The 24,272-nt window shown below is 33.5% G+C and overlaps 4 protein-coding genes across 7 annotated transcripts; 1 reads left to right on the plus strand and 3 right to left on the minus strand.

Annotated features, from left to right (window-relative positions):
* The first annotated feature begins 1,204 nt into the window (after nt 1-1,204).
* On the plus strand, nt 1,205-5,909 carry LOC111800009 (myb family transcription factor). Of its 4 annotated transcripts, none has more exons than XR_015422116.1 (3): nt 1,205-1,365; nt 3,284-5,325; nt 5,660-5,909. XR_015422116.1 is itself a non-coding variant. In XM_023683581.2 (2 exons), exon 2 carries the CDS (start codon nt 3,284-3,286, stop codon nt 5,255-5,257), a length of 1,974 nt encoding a protein of 657 aa, XP_023539349.2. In that variant the 5' UTR covers nt 1,205-1,365; the 3' UTR covers nt 5,258-5,594. The 4 variants fall into 4 exon arrangements, 1 of the variants encoding a protein (XP_023539349.2); XR_015422115.1 differs by having other exon boundaries at nt 5,663-5,909; XR_015422117.1 differs by having other exon boundaries at nt 1,231-1,405; nt 5,663-5,909.
* Nucleotides 5,443-9,480, minus strand: LOC111800010 (UDP-galactose/UDP-glucose transporter 2). Its single transcript, XM_023683584.2, has 7 exons — nt 9,151-9,480; nt 8,714-8,742; nt 8,422-8,623; nt 6,776-7,018; nt 6,593-6,694; nt 6,370-6,477; nt 5,443-5,837 (listed from the first exon to the last, which is right to left on the minus strand). Exons 1-7 carry the CDS (start codon nt 9,274-9,276, stop codon nt 5,586-5,588), a joined length of 1,062 nt encoding a protein of 353 aa, XP_023539352.1. The 5' UTR covers nt 9,277-9,480; the 3' UTR covers nt 5,443-5,585.
* Nucleotides 9,481-13,233: 3,753 nt separating this feature from the next.
* LOC111800011 (uncharacterized) lies at nt 13,234-15,191 on the minus strand. Its single transcript, XM_023683585.2, has 2 exons — nt 14,216-15,191; nt 13,234-13,815 (listed from the first exon to the last, which is right to left on the minus strand). Exons 1-2 carry the CDS (start codon nt 14,783-14,785, stop codon nt 13,249-13,251), a joined length of 1,137 nt encoding a protein of 378 aa, XP_023539353.2. The 5' UTR covers nt 14,786-15,191; the 3' UTR covers nt 13,234-13,248.
* Nucleotides 15,192-16,426: 1,235 nt separating this feature from the next.
* Nucleotides 16,427-22,125, minus strand: PFC1 (Ribosomal RNA adenine dimethylase family protein). The gene is made up of 10 exons (XM_023683203.2): nt 21,830-22,125; nt 21,105-21,254; nt 20,786-20,842; nt 19,790-19,888; nt 19,359-19,454; nt 18,862-18,946; nt 18,412-18,464; nt 18,172-18,255; nt 16,870-16,980; nt 16,427-16,787 (listed from the first exon to the last, which is right to left on the minus strand). The coding sequence occupies exons 1-10, from the start codon at nt 22,070-22,072 to the stop codon at nt 16,722-16,724; spliced, it is 1,044 nt and encodes a 347-aa protein (XP_023538971.2). The 5' UTR covers nt 22,073-22,125; the 3' UTR covers nt 16,427-16,721.
* Between the last annotated feature and the right edge of the window lie 2,147 nt (nt 22,126-24,272).

The raw sequence follows: 24,272 nt of genomic DNA on the forward strand, positions 1-24,272 counted from the left end.
GCCTTTTGGAGTCCGTTGTTCGATGAAAACGACTCTCTGGAATGATATGATATTGTCCATTTTAAGCATAAGCTCTCCTCGGTTTGCTTTAGGCTTCCCAAAAGACTTCGGAGTAAATAGTATTTTTTAGACAAAATATATATATATATATATATATATATATATATATATATATATTATTATTATTATTTTAGACAAAATAATTTAAAATATATTTAGTTTATTTCATTAATATTCTTAATTTAAAATATTTCATATATATATATATATATATATATATATTTTTTTTTTTTTTTTTGTTAAATTGAAAAAAAAAACCCTAAATTTTATATTTTATCTTAATAAAAATATACTCTTCAATTTTAATATTATATTTAAAAAATAAAATTAAAATTATTATCATAAATAGAGGGAGTATTCTTTCGTTATAAATTCATGATCATTCCCTAAATTAGCAGATGTGGGACTTTCGTCATCCAACAGATATAAGGTCACTGACCTTCTTTGGCTGGCCCCCACCCCTTGTAACGAGGTCAACCCGTACGTGCTCCTTTCGTTTAGCGAGATAGCTTACTAGCTCCTTCGGCTCATAGCAGTAGTATGAAAAGTGAAATCCTCATCTTGAGTCGAGTCCGCATTGCCATACGAATCAACGTCGGCCAAATCAAGAACTCCTATTTTTTCTGTAATGAAAGCAGATCTAACAGTTTCGAGAAAACAAACCAACTTCTTTTAAAGGAGTCGCTCTGCCTTGATCACCGTGGACATATGCAGCTCCCGCTTTACCTTCACCTACCGGAAAAAGGAAAGTTCCCTCACGATAGGCCCTCCCAGCTCCCGAACGTCTTTCTATCAATCGAGAGGTACAGAATAGTACAACAAATCAATAAGATATTTCATTTTGTTGTCTGCCAAGGAAATGAGACCAGGGAACTTGGGCCCATTTTCTCTTCTATTTGGTGGCTCGATTTTTCTCGTGCTTTAGTCCATTGTATTTCGGGTTGGATTTTATTTATTATTATTATTATTATTTTGCTTGGTATATTTTTTAAAATTTTAAATTTTAAAATATTATTGAATAAATTTTTGAATTTATAATTTTTTTTTAATGGCAATTTGGAAAAATCATTTGAAATATTTTAATTAAGAATATTAATGAAATAAACTAAATATATTTTAAATTATTTTGTCTAAAAATAAATAAAATGTGGAATCCCTAATACCGTTCTTCTCACTTCCTCCACCATTCTTCACGCCGTCTCATCCTTCGTTGCAGGAGCGCAGGTGTCGCCGCTATCTCCTCCTCCATTTCAGTGCTGCCGCCGCCGTCGTTTCTTCTGCTCGTGCCGCCGCAGCCTCCTCCTAGTGAGTTTCATTTGCACTATCTACTCTCTTGTTGTCACTGGTATTCTCCCGAGTTACGTCTATGCCTTTCGTCTCTCCTGATGAACACAGATTAGAATTTGGCTAATGAAAGAATGGAGGATTTGTTTTTGTTTCTCTCTCTTCTTAATAGCAATAGTGAGTAGTCGTGAATAGCAACGAACAAAACCTCGCGACAATTTGGGTTTTCTTTTCGAACTGCCTTTTGCTTTGTTGCATATATCTATGAGTCGAGGTTATCTGTATATTTTTTTGATCTTGCTGAATAGGTTTGTTGCAGATCTGTCAATCGAGGCTATCTGTATATTTCTTTGGTCTCTGCTGAAAATTGACATGTTGAATTTTTCAGCATCTCTTCTTTATTTATCAGAGAATTGGTCGAAATAATCTGTCATTCAATTCTGTTCTAATTCCTAACTTGTAAGAGTTATTTGGATTGACCGAAGAACTTTTTATTTTTATAGATTGTAGTTGGATAGATTTATATATTCGTAGATTGTAGTTGGATAGAAGACAATTAGTTCTTCTTACTTTTTTATTTTTAAACTGAAATTGTCTCCCTCCTATTAACCAATGCGATCTTGCAACGCAAAACTGGGGAGTTCTTCCCTTAACACCGCCAAAGGTCAATGGAAAACCATTCTGAATTTCTGCTCCTTCATACATGATTGATTGACATACATAATTGGTGATGGAGCAAACACTTCCTTTTGGAAAGATATCTGGCCGAGGGAAGAAAATTTCCTTTTATTTCTATCTCTCTCTTAGTGAAGAAAGGGCAGTTAAAGATATGTGGCATGCTGAATGATGAAACCTTGGACTAAGAAGAAACCAAATAGATGTTGAGATTGAGGATTATGCACCCCTGCTGCAAAGTTTAGATTCGGCCACTCTATCACAAAGGATTAGCTAGTGCTTTTGGAAGTTGCTGCCAAATTGAACATTTACCATCAGCTCCCTTTTGCATGATCTTTCTCCTACAAGTAGCAATGCTTCACCACAACTTTATTGAAACCGAGCTTTCATTGATAAAAATGAAAGAATAACAAGCTTTTCATTTGAGAAACTGAGCTTAGGGTAGTGATATGGAAAGATCGACCCTAAGAAACCCGGGAACTCTCCTACAAGGCCATCAACACGAATGACAAGTTTCAAAGAAGGATGCCTCACTGGAATCTATCTCCACAGTGGTGTTCTACTTGCAAACATAGTACAGAAACACAACCTCACCTCCTGATTAATTGTGAATTTGCAAAGGCATTCTGGAACCATTTACTGTTAATCTTTCAATGGCAAACAACACTGCCAGATGATCTTAAGCTACTTCTCTCGCTTACTTTAGGAGGTCATCCCTCCAAAAGAGATAAGAAGCATCTTTGGTAGAATTTTATTAGTGCATATTTCTGGAACATTTGGGAGAATTTTCCAGGATAAGGAATACTCCTTTAGTAGGTTTTTGATGCTATAGTTAACAGGGTTATGGCTTGATGAAGATGTTCTCTTCTTTCTCATCACATCACAATCTCCCTCCTTTTCAATTGGAGAGATCTTTTGTAAATCTCCCTATAGAGGGTCTCTGCCTCTTTTGTAGTTTCATGTATCATTGAATTTTTTTTCTTATAAAAAAATTTAAATAATGCAATAAACAATGTTTCTTCGAGTTTACTGGTAATAAGAGTTGTCCGTAGACTCTGTACTCATGTACTTGATTTACAAAGTTAAAGAAAATATTTAGGATAATTAGTCCTAAGTGTGGAGGGCTTAAAGGAAACCTAAAGATTCTCCATTTTAGGCACTTTTATGTAAAGTATAGATAGATGTAGATGTAGATACATATCATTATTATTATTGTTGTTGCTATTATTTTTTACTTGCTCACACATCTATATTCTTGTATTAGATGACAACTCCAGAATTGTTTGCTCAAGATGAAGATGTGACTCATGACAAAATGCAGATGCAAAGGTCAGAAAAGACTAAGTGGCCTGATGGTCCAGATAACAAGAATGACGGAGAGAAGAAGAAAAAGAAGAGGAAGAAAGAACATAAAACCCATAAGAAGGAGCAAAAAGAAGAGGCAGAATCTGAGACAGAACCGTGGGCAAAGAATGAAGAAATAGAAACCGAGACAGAAACTTGCGTAAAGAAAGACAAGGGAATAGAAAAGCAAAAGAAGAAAAAAGCTAAGTTGTCAGAGGGCATTGATGGAGATAATTATGAAAGAGGGCCAGATGGAGGGAAGGAGAAGAAGAAAAAGAAACAAAAAACTGAGGATTCTAGAGACAATTCTTTATATATTAAGAAGGAGAAGAAGAAGAAGAAAACTAAGTATGTTGAGGGTGGATCACAAGAAAATGTTCATGAAGGAGGAGATGGATTGACAGAGAACGAGGACATTGGTGATCCCTCTGAAAGACTTTCTCCCAAGGGATCATCTAATTATGAAAGAGGGTCAGATGGAGGGAAGGAGAAGATGAAAAAGAAAAAGAAACAAAAAACTGAGGATTCTAAAGAAAGTTCTTCACATATTAAGGAGGAGAAAAAGAGGAAGAAAACCAAGTATGTTGAAGGTGGATCACAAGAAAAGGTTCATGGAGGAGGAACAGGATTGACAGAGAACGAGGACATTGGTCGTCCTTCTGAAAAACTTTCTCCCAAGGGATCATCTAACCGTAAACGAGGGCGAGATGAAGGGAAGGAGAAGAAGAAAAAGAAACAAAAAACTGAGGATTCTAGAGACAATTCTTTATCTATTAAGAAGGAGAAGAAGAAGAAGAAAACTAAGAATGTTGAAGGTGCATCACAAGAAAAGGTTCGTGAAGGAGAAGCAGGATTGACAGAGAACGAGGACGTTGTTGGTCCTTCTGAAAGACCTTCTCCCAAGGGATCATCTAAGAAAGTCAGATTTTCAGAAGATGTTGAGATTTTTCCAATAGCTGATGGCAAAAGTAGAAAAAAAACTAAGCAAGAAGATGATGGCAAAAGTAGAAGAAGTACTAAGCAAGAAGATGATGGTTTAATAAGAGGCAAGCGTTTTTCCAAAGAAGAAGATGAGATAGTTAAAATGGCTGTCATGCAATACATTCATGAGCACGGGCTTGGTGAGGAAGGTCTCAAAAAGGTTCTTAAATGTAGGGAGTTTCCTGAACTGAAAAATTGTTGGAAGGACATAGGAAAATCCTTACCTTACAGACCTTATTTGAGTGTATACTATAGAGCTCACATCTTGTTTGAAAGGGACGAGTCGCGTAAATGGACACCCGAGGAATATGAAATTGTTCGAAAGTTTCACGAAAAATATGGATCGGATTGGAAAGGATTGGCTGATGCTCTTGGAAAACATAGGTTTCATGTGAAAGATACATGGCGACGAATAAAACTCACCAATATGAAGAAAGGACGTTGGACACAAGACGAGTACCAGAAATTATTTGATCTAGTTAACACAGACCTGCGAAACAAGGTTTCCGAGGAAAAAATATCCAAGCACGGAATGCTACGTGACAATATCTGCTGGGGAGCAATTAGCGACAAGTTGGCCACGAGATCAAATGCTCTTTGCTGCATGAAATGGTATCGCCAGTTAACATCACCAATGGTTGCTGAGGGTGAATGGGAAGATGTCGATGACTACCGACTTGTCGATGCTCTGTCCAGCTTGGACGCTGTCTCCATCGAAGATGTGGAATGGGACCAACTGCTTGAGCATAGGGATGGTGATATATGTAGAAAGCGGTGGTCTCAAATGATCAAACACATAGGTGATAATGGCAACAAGTCATTTTCTGAACAAGTTGAACTGCTCTCCAAGCGATATAGCATTGATGTACTTGAAGCAAGAGAAGCCTTTGATGATGCACCTATAGTTGATTAAGCAAAACATGGTTCAACGAGGAACTCATAGCTTGCTTATTCATTGCATCTCCAAAGTCTTCCTGTTCTGTAAGTCGTTTTTTGTTGCTGCTTATTTAATTTGTTAGTTATTACCATTGAAAGTAATTAGGAGTTTTTTGTAGACCACAATTCCTCTAGTGAACATCTTTAATCTTGAGCTGGGCCTTTGGTCAAATTATGTTCTATAAGTTATCTGTTCATTGTTTTGATCAGACAATTTAGAAGTTTGAGACAGGAAAATCTTAGGTAATATCTTGCATTTATAAATTGAAAGTTGGAAAATAAGAACAATAAAATGGGATCCTAATTTAAACCAATGGCCTTCTTTCTTCATCTTTTTCGCTTCTTATTTGATGTGCTGCCATTTCATTGTCAATGTTAGCAGGTCTTGAACTCTCGGTACTCGGAAAAGCTCTGTTTTTCGGCTTGTAATCGGGTAAGAGCTTCAGTGTGATCCCCATACCTATAAGTAGTAGACCTGTCGCATGTTGTTCACTTAATGGCTTTGTGAATATCAAGTAAGATAGCAATAATGTCACTGCCTTTCTAGCTGTTGTTATCTGTGACAGAATTCAATTGTTTTGAGGTGTTAGTAGGATCATAATAATTCAAAGTTTCAATCCTATTCTCAATCATTAATAGTCCTAGGAAATTTAATGTAGACACGTATTTTAAGCCCCGTATGATGCATTTTGAAAATTGTGATTATTTTCTCACATTTTCTTTACAATCGCTTTTAGAACAAAAAATCACACGGTTATCAAATGAGGCCTTAGATGTCGAGATTTCAAACAACTTTTATGCAGCGTTTTGAGACAATATTTTGAAAATTTAAGGATTAGAGAAAATTAATAGGAAAGTTTATGATTAAACTAGGACTTGGATCATAATTCAACAGATGCACTCAATTAGGTTCAATGATCATATCCTCTTTGGAATGCTGAAACTGAGAGGCATCATTTCTAACAATGGATGAAAGAAAAAGCTATGGACATTTATGAGATGCTTGAAAGAGCATTGAAAACTCCATAACTTAGCACATGTAGGAGTGGCAAGTAAAGTGAGATAGGTTTTTAAGAAGTGAATATTTACCATGGCTGTGGTAGCTGCCCCAAATAGGGCAATGAGTGAAAGAACAGAGACTTGGCCGATGTAGGTCGCCATGGCTTCAAAAACCAACACTCCGTATACGTATTTATGCTGCATAATACGTCGTATTGTATGCTCAGAACGTGTATTTCCTCAGCAAATTAGGGGGTGAAAAGGGGTGAGACAGAGAGAGAGAGAGAGAGAGAGAGAGAGAGCTAACTGTTACCTGAGAACATGAAGTCCATGCTTTAAACAATTCTCCTGTCAAAAGCATGGGTGGGATCAAGAAAGGCAAGCCAACGACAGTCGAACAAAACAGCATCTCCATCTGTTTGGTTACTTTGGAATTAATTTATTATCACATGTAAACAACCATAGAAACAAGAATATAGCACATGAGGATCCACACCTGTGTCGTTTCGGGATTCATGGTAAAGATGGCTTCTTGCAAATTACCAAGAAATGAATCCATGATTAGAGCGCCCGATATCATGATCACACCGAGAATACTGAAGTTCGGAGATGTTTGTGCATCTGCTAATGTGAAGATGATCAAACCCACAACCAAAAGTACAGCCGAAACATATTCGTGAGCTGGATACTTTCGTCTAAGGCCGGGTATGAATGCGCCCATTATCATCACGGGCAAAACCTGAAACATCAAAACCTAATTAACTTCAAGCAACGAACCGGAAAATCTAATGTTCATTTCAATTCTAACTTTCATCATGAATACCAATATGAAGAAGGAAAAAATCAAACTAAGCATCAACTTTATAGCCAAATGTTTGAATATACTCTTTGTATTTTTTTTTCCTCCAATTAAATCCTCAATTTCACAAAAGGTTAAAATTGTTCATAGATGATGTGAAGCAAAAAAAAAAAAAAAAAAAAAAAAAAAAAAAAAAAAAAAAACAAAACAAAACAAAACAAAAAAAAAAAAAAAAAAAAACTATGCATTTAAATAATAATAATAATAATTCAACAAAAAAATAAATAAATAATAATAATAATAAAAGTATAAAAAAAAAACTACCGACTCGAGATGTAATAATGGGACCATAGGAATCCATGTCATGCTACGAATAACCCTCATAAGAAATTTCTTTTTTTGACATTTAGTAAATAAAAAAAAATAAAAAAAATAAAAAGTCAACACCTAAAGGATGAAATTAAAATGATTTAAAAGATTAGGAAAAATATTAAAGGATGAAATTAAAATTATTTAAAAGATTAGGAAAAATATTAAAGGATGAAATTAATTTTTTCAAAAGATTAGGACAAAATTAAAGGATGAGATAAGAATTTTAAAATGTCAAAATTAAAAACTTAAAAAAGATTAGGAAACAATTAAAGGAGGCAATCGAAATTTTTAGAAGACCGACAGAATTAAAGAATGAAACAAAAAAAATTAAAATTATTAGGAAAAAAAATACATAAATATAGTGAATTAAATTATATATATATATATATATATATATATATATATATATATCAAAGTTCAACTCAAGCTATTCAAAATTTTAAAAATCAAACTTGTGGTGAATGGATACTATACTGATCCCCATCAGATTCAATCACAACAAGCTCGCAAATCATTTATCAACGAGATTATCAATCAACATTCGAGACAACAAATCCTTTTTCAACGAGATTGTCAATCAACATTCTGAGACGACAAATCAATTTTCTAGAGAATATCGATTGATATTCGAGACAGTAGATCATTTCTCGATGAGATTATCGATTGACCTTCGAAACGATATATCGTTTCTCGACGAGATCATTCGAGACAACATGTCATTTCTCTAGAGATTATCAATCAACATTCGAGAATACAGATTGTATCTCGACGAGATTACCGATCAACATTCGAGACAACAGATCATTTCTCTAGAGATTAGCAATCGACATTTGAGACAACATATCATTTTTCAACGAGATTATCAATCAACATTCGAGACATAAACTCACAAAGACCGGCTGATTTTTCATACGTATTCCCAAACAAACAAGATTTCATAGCATATCTACACAAGAACAAGCCAAATTTACCTTAGTAGATTTGAACATAAGCTGAGCAGGATAGTTAAGGAAAGCCAAAGATCCTTTGGTGAGGCCATGGGAACCCATCAACACAGCAGAAAGCTTTACATAAGTCTTCCAAGGATTAACCATTTGCTTGGCAGTGAATCCTTGGAGATAAATCAGAAAAAGATACACAAATCCTTGAATAAATGTGAAGTACCATCCATAACTGCAGCAAAGAAATTCAATATTGGGTGAAATTAAAGAAATGCGTTATGGAAATTTCAAGGGCATAAGAAGTTTTATGTCAAACGCTCACCTGAATTGCAGCTTGTTATATACATATTCCTAAACATTAGGCAGAAATCGAGATTCAGTTCATGTAAATTTGGAAACATCGAATGTAATAATTTCAATCCCCAAAATTGAAAACCAGTAGCATATGAACAGATAAACGGATCAGCCAAGCAAGTATTTGATATGGAAATGGAATTATGAGGATCTTTAGGTTGAATGCCGAAATCAAAGAGTACGAAATTTTCCGAGCGATTTTCTTTCTTTCCCCAAATTTCATTTTCTCGAGAAACAAACAGAGTAACATGCAGCAACGGAATCACAAATCTCCTTCAATAAATCAAACAAAAACTAAAACCGAATACAAAAAATCAAACAAACAGTACAATAGAATAGCCGTATAAGTCCAGTATTTTCTCGGGAACCAAACAGAAAAGAGAAAATCCGAAAAAGAAACAATACCTCACAGATGCCATTAACTAAGTAGCCAAAGAAAAATCCAGAAGAGCAAATGAGAAACTGGTGCCATTTAGGGCGCTCGGTGAGGGAAATCCCAAACAGAGTCCGAACTTGTTCGTCGTTCTTCATAGTCGCCTGCTCGTCTTCTTCTTCCTCCCCCAATCAATCAACGAAGGCAAAAGTGACGAAGAAATCAAAAGGAGGGAGAAGAATCTGAGACTGAAATTGAAGGAATCAAGAACACGAATCCATTGAAATGGACACCGAAGAAACTTGCATGTTAGAGAGAGAAAATCTGTTGAGAGACATTTAAAAGAGTGAAGAATTGAGTTTATGTAGAAACGTTGGCGCGGAGCCGGCGGTGAAAGTGGACGCTGATTCACGTTACATTTTAAGCTCCGCGCTGGCCCCCACCTTTTTTTTTTTTAAATTAAATTATTTATTTATTTATTATTATTATTATTTAATTATTTCTTGTTGTTTAAAAAGTATTTTTTTTTTAAATATTTTAACGATTATAATTTTGGTCGAGAAAGTTAGAATTTAGTTTTAGACTCGATCTCGACTTTGACATGTGACACTTAGCTATCGTGTCGTGTGTTCAATATAATGATTAGGTTCGAAAAATATTTTGCACTGGCTCGAATTTTTTGACTGGTGTTAGGTTATTGACCCGAGCAACGCGAATTGAGCTCACAATCCAACTCCAACCTAACACTCTATTTTTATGTTGAATTGGGTTGTCGGGTTATTTTTTTAATTGTTTAAAAAATAGTACATATCCACTGTACATATTACATTAATAACTAAAATCTCATAAGCCTCAAATATTCTTAATTTTTTTTTTATAATAATCTCAAAAGTAGAGCGGGTTTGGATTAGGATTAGGTTGTAACCCTATCTTCGAGTTGATTATGTTGACCCGATAAAAAAAATGCCAACTTAAACCGATTTGAATTGTTCCGTTTTTTCAAAAATTCAACCCAATTTATGAAAATTTAAAATAAAATTATATTGAAAAAAATGGAAAATTTTCAATTTTCCTTCTAAATTTATTAACAAAATTGGTAAAAATTTTGAATTTTATTATTATTTATATGTAATTTTAATTTTAATAGACAATTTTCATATTCACTAATAAAGATCGATTTAGAAAAACGTGCATTATGTGGACGGTTCGATCATCTCTATTTATGATCTGACGGCTACATTGGCACTTGATGCTGTGGATTTGCGCGTACTGGATAAAAACTCTTATGCCGCGTCTACTTCAAAATAGGAAATTCGAGACAAGGGTAGATAAGTAATTTACAAATTTCACAGTTTAATTTATCAAAAAATGTATGAATATTAATACCTATGAAAAGGGAATTTCCATAAATATATAAATATAAATATAAATGTTGGTCTAAATTTAGTTTTTATATTATTTATTTCTGTCCTCATAAGTTTATTTTTTCTATTTCTTATGCATATTTATTTTAGATTTTTTTATCAATTTTGTAAAAAAAAAATTATATATTGTCAAATAAAATTATAAAATAACAAAATAATTTCAAATGTATTTCAAATAATAATAATAATAATATGATGATAATGGAGGATTAATGCATTAATTATTATTTAAATGAATTGATTTTAGGTCTGAAATTTATTTTAATTCTCAATGAATTAAATAAAATTAATTCCTATTTTAATCATTAAATTTTAACCATTTTACATTTTAAAAAAATAATTTAATATGCTCTTGATTTATTAAATAAAAAATTGATATAGACACTACGTTTAGGTGTTGGATTCTAAAACCAAGAATTTAAAATTCTTTATTACAAAATTTAAATTATAATTAATTAAAAAAAAAGTCAACTACAGCACTAATTAAAACAACCTTCTAAAATAAAATAAAATAAAATAAAATATAAAATTTTAAAGAATAAAAATTAGTAAAAAACGAATAAATGACAAAATCTCGTAAAATAATTGATATTATAAAAATGATAAATATATAGAAAAAAAAATATTAATGCAATTTAAAGTTTAAATTAATATTATTTTTTATTTTTTAAATTGAATAATATTATTTTTTACTTAATTTTGTAAAATAAGTGAGACCATTAAAATAAATGTATCATAGGGATCGGAGAAATAAAATAAAGTTTGAAAATAGTGATTGTTTTAATAACAAGCAATAATATATTTAAATTTTAGGTCTTTAGTTAGTACATTGACCTCATAGGGTAATTCCCACAAATTTTTATATTATATTTATATCATTAATTAACAAAATATTAATTAGACTTTTACAAAAAAAAAAAAAAAAAAAAAAAAAAAAAAAAAATGGTAAAATTTGTTGTGAGAAACTTGCACATCGATGTCGTTTTATCACACGATCTTCGAGATTAGGTCAAAAAAGGGTCGAATTGAGCTGGAATAGGTTTACACGAAACGAGGGCACACTGGAAGTCGGCAGGAGATCTTGAGCTTCGACCTAACTTTTCTTTCTCGCTCCTAAAAGGATCAAATTGAGCTTTGTCAGGTTTACACGGTAGAGGGCACGATGGAAATCGACGGGAGGTCTTGAGTTTCAACCTAAATGTTCTTTCTCGCTCCTGTTTTTTATTATCGTTGATTTTCCCGATCCTTTATGTTTATGGTTCAATTTACTCCTAACATCAACTACTTCTAATCGTACTCGTTAAAATTTTACGATACGAAGTTGATTGATCCAAGGGGAGTTAGAAGCTTTGGAGGGAGTGCAAAGAAGACATTTCACATGGGGAGGAGTCAAATAAAGGCTTTGCTAAAACGTCAAGCATGGCTTTTATAACATTAATGAATTACCTTTGACTTTATTTATTTATTTATTTATTTATTATTATTATTATTTCGTACATTATACATTAAATAAATCTTTTTCGTAAGATTGAAATTCTCAAAATAAAAAAATTATATATATATATATATATATATTAATTTTATTTAATTCCATAATTATTTTGTTTTATTATTTATTTTCTAACCAATTTTAAAATTAAAATTTTAATTTTTTAATATAATTTAAATTCATCTACAAATCTTAATTTAATTTTTTAAAAAATAATATTTTACTTTTATTAAAAATAAATTTGGTATAAAAGGATTCGAAATCGGATATGGATAGTTACAAGCTATTGTTCTATTAAAAGTGATCGTTCATGTTAAAACGATCGTTGTAATCTCCTTGCAACTCGTGCCCATCGAATAGTTGTCTTCAAGACAATGCTTTGTACGTGTCTAAACTACTGACTGCTAAGTTTTGTTCCTTTGTGGCTACTGCAATTTCTAACCTACGTTTATTTGCCGGTGTTACTCAATTGAGCTCGATAATTGTATATGCATTTGTTGAGTTTGAGCTCGATTAGAGAAATTAACTATTTTATATGAAATAATTTAATTCACGATCCATGAAACTGACTCATAAATTTGAGATGTCGATGGGCGAGAGGAGGATACAGAAGATTTCCCCATCTTGTCCCCGCCTCGTTTTTCATTTTCCATCCCTGTAAAATTCTCATTTTTTAGAACGTCGGGGAAGAAATTCTACTGCAAATAATTTATATTGTCGTCTTTGAGCTTTCCCTTCTGCCACCCCTGGGCCATGTGGCCTAAGTGAGCTACCCTGTGACACGTACGTGTGTCACAATGTGGGCGAGCGTGCCGGAACGAGTGTCTCGGGCGACTTCCTTTGAAATTGGTTTTTGAAGGACAGTATTAGATGGCACGTGTGTGCCGATATTGCGCCCCAGCCCGCGTGTTGGAGGTTGCTACATACACCCACTATTCGGTATGGTATCCGAAGAACCCGGATGGATGGATGTTCGGGAAGTCCCGATGAGATGAATGACACACGGGCCCATTCTCGGTGGCATGATCGAGCGAGTTATGATGGCGTCAAGACATATGGACCCTGTCGATGGGAATCGAGATGACAAGATGAGATGCGACGTTGCATTGAGGGACCTTGGCCCGAGCAGAGGCAAGGTCGAGTCCTCTTAATCCCGTATGCATTAAAAAAAAAAAAATTATTGACTCTATAAAAAAAAATAATAATAATAAATAAAATTATACTGATAACGGGAAAATATCAAGCATAATTTCATCAACCAAACATCCAAAAATTCCCCCTTCAATTTCTAATCCCAATTCTTCTCTCTCCTCGTTACCAAACACTCCCCATTTCCCTTCTCTCTCCATTTCCCTCCAAAGATTTTCCTTTCCATTTTGTGACAAAATCCATCCAAAATCATTTCGGTTCGATTCATCTCGTTCTTCGTCGTGTTCACTGTCTCGATAACACGGGAATTCTCGTCGAAACAAATCATTTTCATCTTCTTCAGCTTCCGTCGTGCTAATTTTCCCATTATTATTATCTCGTTCTTCCTCGCTTTCACTTTCTTGCTGGTACGAAAATTCTCGTCGAGACAACTCATTCCCGTCTTCTTTAGCTTTTCCCGTGCTCTTGTTTCTATCCCGTTCTTCATTGTCTTCACTTTCTCGATAATACGGACGTTCTTGTTGAAACAGTTCCATTAACTTGTAACTTCGTGATAATGAAATTGTTTCGTCGATACGTTCTAATAGTCGTCGAGCACTTTGTTCGCCTTTATTGTCACGGGATAATAAGTTTACCTGGAAAATGATTCAAAATGTTGTTAAATAATTTAATTTTTTTAATTATAATAAATAATAAAATATATTAATTTATTTTATTATTTATTATAAGAAAAAAAAAATATAAATAAACATAATTTATTTTATTATAAAATGTATTCATTTGTAAATTTTTTATCAAATAATAAATACATTATTTATTATTATTATAAAAATAAAATACCCTATTTTTAAATATTTAATTTCAGTCCCAGTGTGATACTCTACGGACGAATCTAATCTTGTGAGAAAAATTTGATCTAATCACACGGTTCACAATTTGCTTGCAAAATAAAACTGATCCAACGGTCATGAAAAGTCAAAGAAAGTTAAAAAGACCATTTTCATCGTAAGTGCGAAGAACTCAATTATTGCTCACCTTTTTGTCGTTTTCTGAGTTTGTTACGGGCGTTTCCGACGAATCTTCACCGACACAAGAGAAATATACTTTCCCCGCTTCATCGTCGTCGGAGCAACCTTTCCACGACGGCGACGGCAAATCCTCCGCCGTGAAATCGCTCTCGCACCAACTCGAACTGTTGCTATTAGTTGCCGTCGTGGTCGTCGTAGTAGTAGCGGTGGCCGTATAACGACCCGGCGAATCAGCGAAATCAAGCGGCGGAGCCGCCATTTCCGCCGTCTCGTCGACCAAATCCCTAAACGATCTCCACCGAATAATGTCCTTTACTTTAATAACGATATCGCCGCCGGTTTCTCTCTCATCTCTCTCTCTCATCCCCGACAGCCGCCGCGAAAGGCTTCTCGGCAAAATCCTTCGCAATTTCAGCGACGGAAACGAGATCCTCTTAACAAACGACGCCGTTTTCGATTCTCCATTTCCATTACTTTCCTGAAGAAAATCCTTCAGCATTCTGGTCGAGGCAGCGTCATCCAAATGAAAAGGGGAAAATGACAGAGCCGCCGCTTCCGCCGCCGCCGCCGCCGCCATTGAAGCAGCTTCAAGAACAGAGGAATTACTAAATCAAGAAATGAAAATGGAATTGAATTGATTTTAAGTGAGTGAGGTGAGTGGGAGTGATGGATTTATATATAAATCGATTGAAAGAGGAAAGTGGGAGGCAGCTTCGATAATGGGTCGAAAAAGCTCTGATGGGTGTCAGAGCTCGGCCATGGCGGATCAAAGATTCAGAGGGAAAAAGACAAAAGGAGTGAAGAAGATGAAGGTAACGAGGATGCTTCGTTTTTTGCTTTATTTTAATCCATGTAGGAGGAGAAAAATGGTGGGGGATTTGAGATTTTGTGAGATCTTGGAAGGGGGCTGATGAACTGTGTCGTGTTTAGCTGAAAAGGCATGTGATTTTGTTTTGTAGTTTTCGACATCCTTAATCAGACATGTCATATGCTTTTTTAGTTGTCTCCTATTGTATTAGATTCATAATCTAAGTCGATTCACGTGTGTGGTGTGCATCACAATCGAACTTTTCTTGTCAGCTCGATTAGCGATTGTGTTGCCTTTGCTCTAATCTAGTGAACAAGACAATCAAATTTCTTGTTACAATCAAATTTCGTGGACAATATTGATGTATGGTCGAGACTCGAGTCACGTTTTCAGAGAAAACTTGAAGAAATTATAAATACTTAGTCACGTGCTAGGTTTTTGATGACTACTTAGTCTATTTATAGTAGTAGTTTGTCCGCCTAGATATGATTTTTACGAACAATCATATAATAGAAATAAACTTAAAAAAGTAATATAACATGAAAGCAAGTAAAATGAATATGAATATGACGTGTCATGGGCATGCAACCATAGACAACACGTGAACGGACACTATGTGGGTTTTTAAGATTTATATCATAAATCTTTGTAATTAATTATTTAATTTATTAATAATTTTAATTTGAACAATATGTAGTTGATAAACAAGACAATCGCTCTCAAGAAATAAATTATAGTATTACGGTGTATGGATAAGGACACTATTAATACGACCCACTTTAAAATTAGGACAAATGATTTAATCAAAATAGTTCATGTATATACATGTCAATAGAAAATCCTATACTAAACTCGTAGAAGACTGACCACGAAATATTTAATATCTATTTAAATATTTAAAAATATTCATTAATATAATGTATTCAACGTTATATTAGAAGCTACCTTCCTAATTTTTACACTCGATGAATTTATTACAAAATAAATAAATAAATAAATAAATTCTGGAAACAATTAAGAATATTTTGAGACTTGCATAAATAATATCTTCCAAAAAAAAACCAGTTTTTATAGCACTTTTTAATTGTTTTATTTTATATTTTAAATGTAGTTTTACCTTTTTGCCCTTAATCATTAATTATGGCAAACGCCCCCTTAGAGGGAAACAATATGAATTATCAAGACCCTTGAATGACTACTCAAAGAACTCGTGAGCCAAGCCAAAGATAAACGAGGCTATAAATGGACTTGACCAACAAAACGAAGGGGTGCAATAAAGATTTCCCTCTTCTTTTCTTCAAAACAAACGCCCCTTTAAAAGGACACAATCTGAATCTATGACTGCTCAATGAACTCGTGAGCCAAAGATAAACGAGGCCATAAATGGACTTGACCAACAAAACGAACAGATGTAATAATTTAGAATTTTACTAATGGTCGTTGTTGATCACTAATATAACTGAAATCGCATCATACCAGCATGAAAAGGCATCGATTCGTTCTAAAATGAACAGTGACTACAAAGTTAGCTATAAATCACTTACCTAGCTTGCATTGGTTCTTGTCAAGCTGCTTGTGGAAGCCTCCTTTTCCTTCTCAGTCCACTTCTCCTATTACACCTTCAGTTGCTTCCTTCCAACCTCCTTTACAGGCCATCCTGAAGGAACTTGGATTTGAGTATCTCTTCCAGTTAATGCCTCAGGTATTACTGCTTCACAATCAAATTATGTAACCTAACAAAATCATCCAAGCTTAGCTCCTCTGGTCTTGACTGCAAACAGACCATATATAAAGAAAAGAGTTAATAGATTCTGAGGAAACTAGAAGATTGGCAGAGCAGAGATATGCCTTACAGTTGCTGGAAGGCTACAATCTTCCAAAGCTCTTTCTATCTCGAGGGCTGTGCTAATGTGTTGAAGCGATTTTCGTAACATTTTACGCTTGCCATTGAATGCTGAGTTAACCTATATCCATTAACAAAACAAAGCCTGTTAAAGGATAGTAGCGGATACATTAACAAACAAACTTCAATGCGGTAACAAATTGGTGCAGTTCATTACTTAAAAGATTTTATAGTGCGAAATACGAAAACTAAAGCGCGCACACTCTAAAGTGGTTCAATAGGTGTCATCCGGAGCCGGAGCCGAAGCTCGCCATGTTTGCCCGCTTCGAGAACGGTTTTTCTCTCAATTTGAAAGATGGTTCCGTGAGTCCAAAGACGCCTAAGGCAAGCCCAAAAGAAGATTTTCCTCTTCCTTGTTAGGAATCATGACTCTCCACAATGGTATAATATTGTTCACTTTGAGCTTAAGCTCCATGGTTTTGCTTTTGGGTTCCCCAAAAGGCCTCGTACTAATAAAGATATATTCCTTACTTATAAACCCATGACCATTCCATAAATTAGCCACAATATGGGACTCCCTCCCAACAATCCTCAACAATCCTCCCCTCATCAAAGTACACTATAGAGTCTTCCTTGAGGCCTATGGAGCCCTCAAACAGTCTCCCCTTAATCGAGGCTCGACTCTTTCTCTAGAGTCCTCGAACAAACTACACCCTTTGTTCGACACACTTGAGACACTTTTGACTACACCTTCGAGGCTCTCATCGACATTTGAGGGTTCTATTGACATGGCTAAGTTAAGGGCATGACCTTGATACCATGTTAGGAATCACGACCTCTACAATGGTATGATATTGTCCACTTTAAGTATAAACTCTCGTGGTTTTGCTTTTGGTTTTCCCAACAGACCTCATACCAATGGAGATGTATTCCTTACCTATAAACCCATAGCCATTCCCTAAATTAGCCAACGTGGGACTCCCTCCCAATAATCCTCAACATTCCTCACATCTATGTTCTAGTGGCCAACACCGCTAGATATGGGATACTGTCCTTTATGGATGTTTTCTCTTGAAATAACCAGATCAAGATGGCCGAGGAATACAAGAGAAAACAGCGTTATAGTATAGCAACATGCTCTATGTTGTAGACAATTTTATGCAATAGCAATGATCCAAGGAAAATGATATAGCTTGGTATTGTGAAACTAAGAATTTGGTTGAGCCCAGTTTTTCACAAGAATGAAGAAGAAATATATATGAATTAAGAGCAAAATTTGTTTATGTTAACGAAGCCATGAAGGAAATATAACCATTGAGAAGAAGCTCTTGATGGAGGAAACTGCAGGATAGTCTGCAGCTTGCTTCAGCTTGAAAGATACAACAGCTGCGTCAACCTATAAAATCGTAAACAAATGAAAATATCACTTCAACCATTCAATAGCCTTTTCTTTAAGAAACCAAAATTTTCCAGAAGAATCAAATCATGGATGGGGTTGAAAGTATAAACAGAAAAAGAAAAAAAGATATCTCATAAATGAGAAATTACTTACATTAGGCTGAGGAAAAAAGTTTGTCCTTGGAACTTTAAATTTGAATTCAGGATCTATGAAGGAAATGGAAGAGAAATCTTACAAATAACTTCATAAAAATTTGTACGTTACCAAACAAAGCTTCAAATTTTGTATATTTAAATCATTATGACCCATCAAACAAAATAATAAGAGTGAAACTTTTCTCCAACTTCAGTAAGATAATGTAGCAAAACAATATATACGTAGGTATTTAAGGTTTAGTAATTTGAATCATGTAATCAATCATTTAAGTTCCTCTTAGTCTGAAACCAAATGAAGATGGAGATCTTAATGCATTCATAAATTTTGTAAAATACAAAATTGTGAACAATATCTATAATCAGTTTAGAAGGTGGCTATAAAACATGTACAGCACATATCAAACAACATCGACGTTTCAATTTGGAAAGGGTAGAACTAGTAGGATACCTGAATAAAAGTTCACAAATACATTGATGGGGCGTTTTTCAGATGTTCCCGAAGATGAATCCACTAAGCGTAGAGCTGTCTCCTCCTGATAGTTTAAACACATATTCATGGTAGCTGTGAAAATGACTGATGATATCATGGTTTAAATAGTGCGGGTTCAGCCGAATAATCTAGAATACAAAATAATCTGAAAGTCTATCATAGTTTATACATGCATGCGCATGGTATCTTGCCTTTGATATTATCTATAAATTTTCAAAAGAATCTCATAGCTGATTACAGAAATACTGTATAAAGCCTGACTAAAGAAGCAGCAATTACCCCTTCAAACACATAATTGAAACTTGAAAGTTTGAAATGTTGTTTTTTTGTTTTTTTTGTTTTCCCTTTATTGAATGACAAAAATAGGTTTTAAAAATAAACAGATAAAAAGTATTAACCACAAACAACAAGGATCCAATCATATCCAGAGCTTGTTCTTCAAAAAGCAATATTACCTGGAGTAAAAGAACAACTTCTGAAAAAATGTCTCCCATTGGAAGAAGTTGTTTAATTATATCTGTACTTATATTGAATGGTATGTTGGAGACTACCTGCAGACAAGAAACTCAAGTAAGCTAATTTAGAATAAAATAGTTCACTTCAAATGGATACACTTTCTGGAGCATAAACTAAAACATGCTTGAGTTTCCCGAACAACGTATACAAACATGACAAACATTTTATGAGCAAAACAAGAACTTCATGACACCATTGAAAGTTATGGAGCTTAAGCATTCATTCTTGAACTTATGTAAAAATATGCAAGAACTTGAGAACCATTGCATAACAAAAAGACCACAGGAAAATGGTTACTGCACAAGGCATATTCTGATACAAAATAATCAAATGTGATAAGTTAAGAAGCATATCTAGCAGATGGACTTACTTTTGCAGGTTGTGATTTTGAATCAGACAACTCAATACTTTTGAGCAATGACGACATATGTGAACTCACGTGACATTTCGTGAAGTCCTCGTTTAGAACCTGCATGATTCAGTTGGAATAGTCACAACATTGCCTACACTGTAAGACATGGACATGGCAAAACTTATATTGACCATGTATGAATCCAGTAAATTCAAAAAATGCTTGTAATAAACATAGAACTAAGAACAAATATCTTATTCCCAGCACCATCTATTTTATTAACTTCTACTAAGCAACCATACAAGAAGCATTTCTTAGTGATATGAAAAATGTAACGGCCCAAGCCCAAGCCCAAGCCCATCGCTAGCAGATATTGTCATCTTTGGATTTTCCCTCAAGGTTTTAAAACGAGTCTACTAGGGAGAGTTTTCTACACCTTTACAAGGAATGTGCCGTTCCCCTCTCCAACCGATGTGGGAACTCACAATCCATCCCCCTTGGGGGCCAGCGTCCTCACTGGCACACCGCCCAATGTCTAGCTCTGATACCATTTGTAACAGCCCAAGCCCAAGTCCACCGCTAGTAGATATTATTGTGAGATCCCACATCGGTTGGAGAAGGGAACAAAACATTCTTTGATGTAGAAACCTCTCCTTAGTAGATGCGTTTTAAAACCTTGAGGGGAAGCCCGGAAGGGAAAGCCCAAAGAGAACAATATCTGCTACCGGTGGGTTTGAGTTGTTACAAGAAAAGAATTATAAAAGTGTGCTAGGTGAATGGAGAATATTTAAAGATCCAACTTCAGGTGTTGCATAAAAGATTGGCTTAGTTACATGGCCAGCAATCTTATCAGTAGTTTTCTTAATTGACTTCATTGTGAGAATTTAACAAAAAAATAAATGAAATACCAATTTCTAGGAGTGATCTTCTTAGTCATGTAAGATGTTGTTGTCCTTACAGAATTTTGATCAGCAATCCTACTACGTTATCCCCAAAAAAGATGATTTAACTTACCTTCAATCTGTTTGTGCCAGCAAATCTTTCATCTACAAGAGCAGCCATATATGAATCCTATACCCAAACAGTAAATCAAAAATAAGACAGATATTATATATCAGAGTGGATAGTTGAAGTAAAAGTTAAACTTGCATCTGAGAACCAAAAATTCAATCAATCTAACATTCGAAGATTCAAACATTCCCAGATTTAATGTATATGTTAGAAATGAGCGTTATTTTCATAGTTAACTTCGACATCCATTTCTCCCATCTAGACTCGTGGATCGAAGCCTTACAGAAATCAAATCATAAGACAGAAAACAAAAAAAACCAACCTTCTCAACTGCAAGCACTGTAGCACCTAAGTCAATAAGGACACTGGTTAACGACCCAGTTCCGGGCCCAATTTCCAATACCACGTCGCCCTCTTTAACATTAGCTGCAGCAGCCAGCTGCTCGTTAATTGAAGAGTTCAACATATAATGCTGCAAACATAAAAGATGCCAACAAGTGAAGGAAGGAAATCATAGGCTACTTCGAATTCGGTCCAATCCAACCAATGACTAATCATCCTTGAGAGAGGATCAAATCAAACTTGCAGTTTACTAATAATACTCTCGAATGTCCCATCTTCATTTAAAACTTCAAACCTCATTGTCTCCCTAGTTTTGGGCAGGGGCTTTTGTGGAGATTAGCAAGAAATGAAGCCTCAATACTGATCATCAAAAAAGTAATTTCCTAATGACTTACGTGAAGAAAAACATCAATACATAAAGAATAGATCCTCCAAAATTATCCAGATACTTGGTGTCCTCTCAATTCTTAAATGCTATCCAGAACAAAGGCTTCCTCCTGAATTCCAGCATGTAATCGAATAGAGAAAATGACTCTACATTTCCTATATCAAGATTTCCACACAAATTATAAAGTGGCCATTACTAATTAACCATACACATTTCCCAATTTCCCAGTAATCCAAACGCAGATAAAAGAAATTAGCATCGTAAATCACTTAAATAACTAGGAGATAATCAGATAAACGCAGTGTTGGAGAACAGACCTGGCCGAGAGATTTTCTTGGCATGCGGCCTTTGGAATTGAGAGCTCTTAGAGTGGAATGATAATCATCTGGATTAACTCTACCCCCCTTTCTCACAGTAGCAGCAGAACAAGATACGAACGGAGTAGCCCGCCGTGCGCCGACGGTGGGAGTAGTCGCCGGAAAACAGAATTTAGGGCTCTGCGGAGAGCTCGTAGGGGAAATTGGCGGGAGGAAGAGATTTGGAAGTGGCGGTGCTGCCATTTTCTCACCCTCCACGGCTTCCAAGCGGGGACGAACGTGGATAAAAGTGTCCCTGAATTTTGGAGCGATATATAATAAGATAATTCCAATTATAAATATCTTAATAATACTCTTAATTTTTAACAAATTAAAAAAAAAAAAAAATTAAAAAATTTACATTTAAATTTTAAAAAGTTTCTTTGTAGTTATTTTTAATAAATTTTGAAAATGTTTTTATTATTAGTACCGTATTAAAAAATATTTTAATCTATATTTTATTATTTTGTATTTTTATGAGTTTTAATTGCGTTAATTAATCTCTGATTTGGACTCTTAATTTGGTTATAATTAGTTACCTAAGTTGACTTAGTAGACAATAAAGTTAATTAAAAGTTACTAAATGGTTACCACAGTAAAACTATATTATTAGACCTAAAAACTGAGAAAACTAAGTAAATAGTAGCAGTAATTATTGGAAAAAAGAAGAAATAAGAAGATGGTGAATAATAATTATGGAAGGTTAAAATTGTGACTTAAACTCGACATTATCATATCATATAATTGTGTATATTTATGTGTCATGGTATCCTATAATATAAAATAAAATAAATAAATAAATAAACCTATGTTTTTTTATGGATAATTTACCCGTGTTTGATAGTTGTTTTGATCTTATTTTAAATTTTTTAGTTTGATTTTTTTTAAAAAAATTAAATATTTTTTAAAATTTTAATAAGTTTCATTAATATTCTTCCACTTAAAAAAAATCAATTATATATTTACTATTATTACTCAATTAAAAAAATATCTATAAATTTTTTTAAAACAGTTCTTTATTTAAAAAAATATATTTTTTACTATTAATATATATCGTATATCTATACTTCATAGATTATTTATAAATATTTTAATATTATTTTTTAAAAATAATAAAATGTATTTTTAAAAAAATTTAAAGATGGTTTTTTTTTTAAATTAAGAATATTAACTTTTTTTTTTTTAATTTAGTGATATTTTTGAAACAACCCTTAAACTAACTATATATATATTAATTTTTATAAAAGTTTAATTTTTTAATTTTTTAACTTTTATAATTTTAATGATGGAATAAATAATTATTATTATGGTAGATTTTTCTAAATAATTAAAAAAAATAATCTAACAGCCCAAATTTAACCCAACCCGAGAATAGAGTGTTGAGTTGGGTTGAGTTGTGAACTCTATTCAAGTTGTTCGAGGTACTAACTCAACTAATATGAAATCTTAGGTTGGTCCAAAATTAAATTTCACCCCAACCCATATACGCCATAAAAAAGACAATCTAATATAGATTCTCGAAACTTAATCTATTTTGTTCAATCATTAAAGCGATCAATCTCGAACCATAATAACAGGTTCGTTGCTCGGCTTATAGAAATCTCAATCTACAGTGGTTTTCGAGATAAGCAACCGTCTTATACTATATATTAATTTAAAATATGAGTGAAGCTATAAGAAAAAAGAACATTAATGCATAATTATTCAATCAAATTATTGGACTTTTTGCTTTAAATAAACCAATTTACATGTGAATTTACTTTATTAAAAAGCAATTTACTATTATTTTAAATTAATTTATTCATATTAATAATCTCATTGCAAAAATAATATATTTTTATTAATTTTCATATTATTATTTTCTGCCATTACCTACCACTCCCACTACCACTAAGAGAAATAAAAATAATATATTTTTATTAATTTTATATATATTGTCAATAATATATAATTACATGTTCCCACATCTTTCCAATAAAAAAAATCAACAAATAATAATATTTATATAATTTAATTAGTTAAACAAATATTATTAGTTTTTTAATTTTAATTAATACAATTAAAAAAAAATTAAGATATATTGATTTTTGCCGCCGAAAGACCAGTAGTGATATTTCTCACACGTGGAGTAAAAGAAAGCAACACGTACGGATGGCTTCACACGTGGTAGAGTTGCCACGTCATTCTGTCGATAAGGATGGAGCCAGAAAAGGTTCAAAATTGGCTCAATCTTGACCGATGGTTCCCAAGCGATGGTTTAAATCCTAGCCGTCCAATTAAAAATAGGAGAAAAATATTGATGGGAGGATAAAATAAATTAATTTAGTATATAAAAAAATATTATTATCATTTATTTTGAGATTGTTATTTTAAAGTAAATTAATTATTATAATTAAATTATAAA

The sequence above is a fragment of the Cucurbita pepo genome, chromosome 8 (genome assembly GCF_057944985.1).
Source record: "Cucurbita pepo subsp. pepo isolate OVF chromosome 8, ASM5794498v1, whole genome shotgun sequence".
NCBI lineage: Eukaryota > Viridiplantae > Streptophyta > Magnoliopsida > Cucurbitales > Cucurbitaceae > Cucurbita > Cucurbita pepo.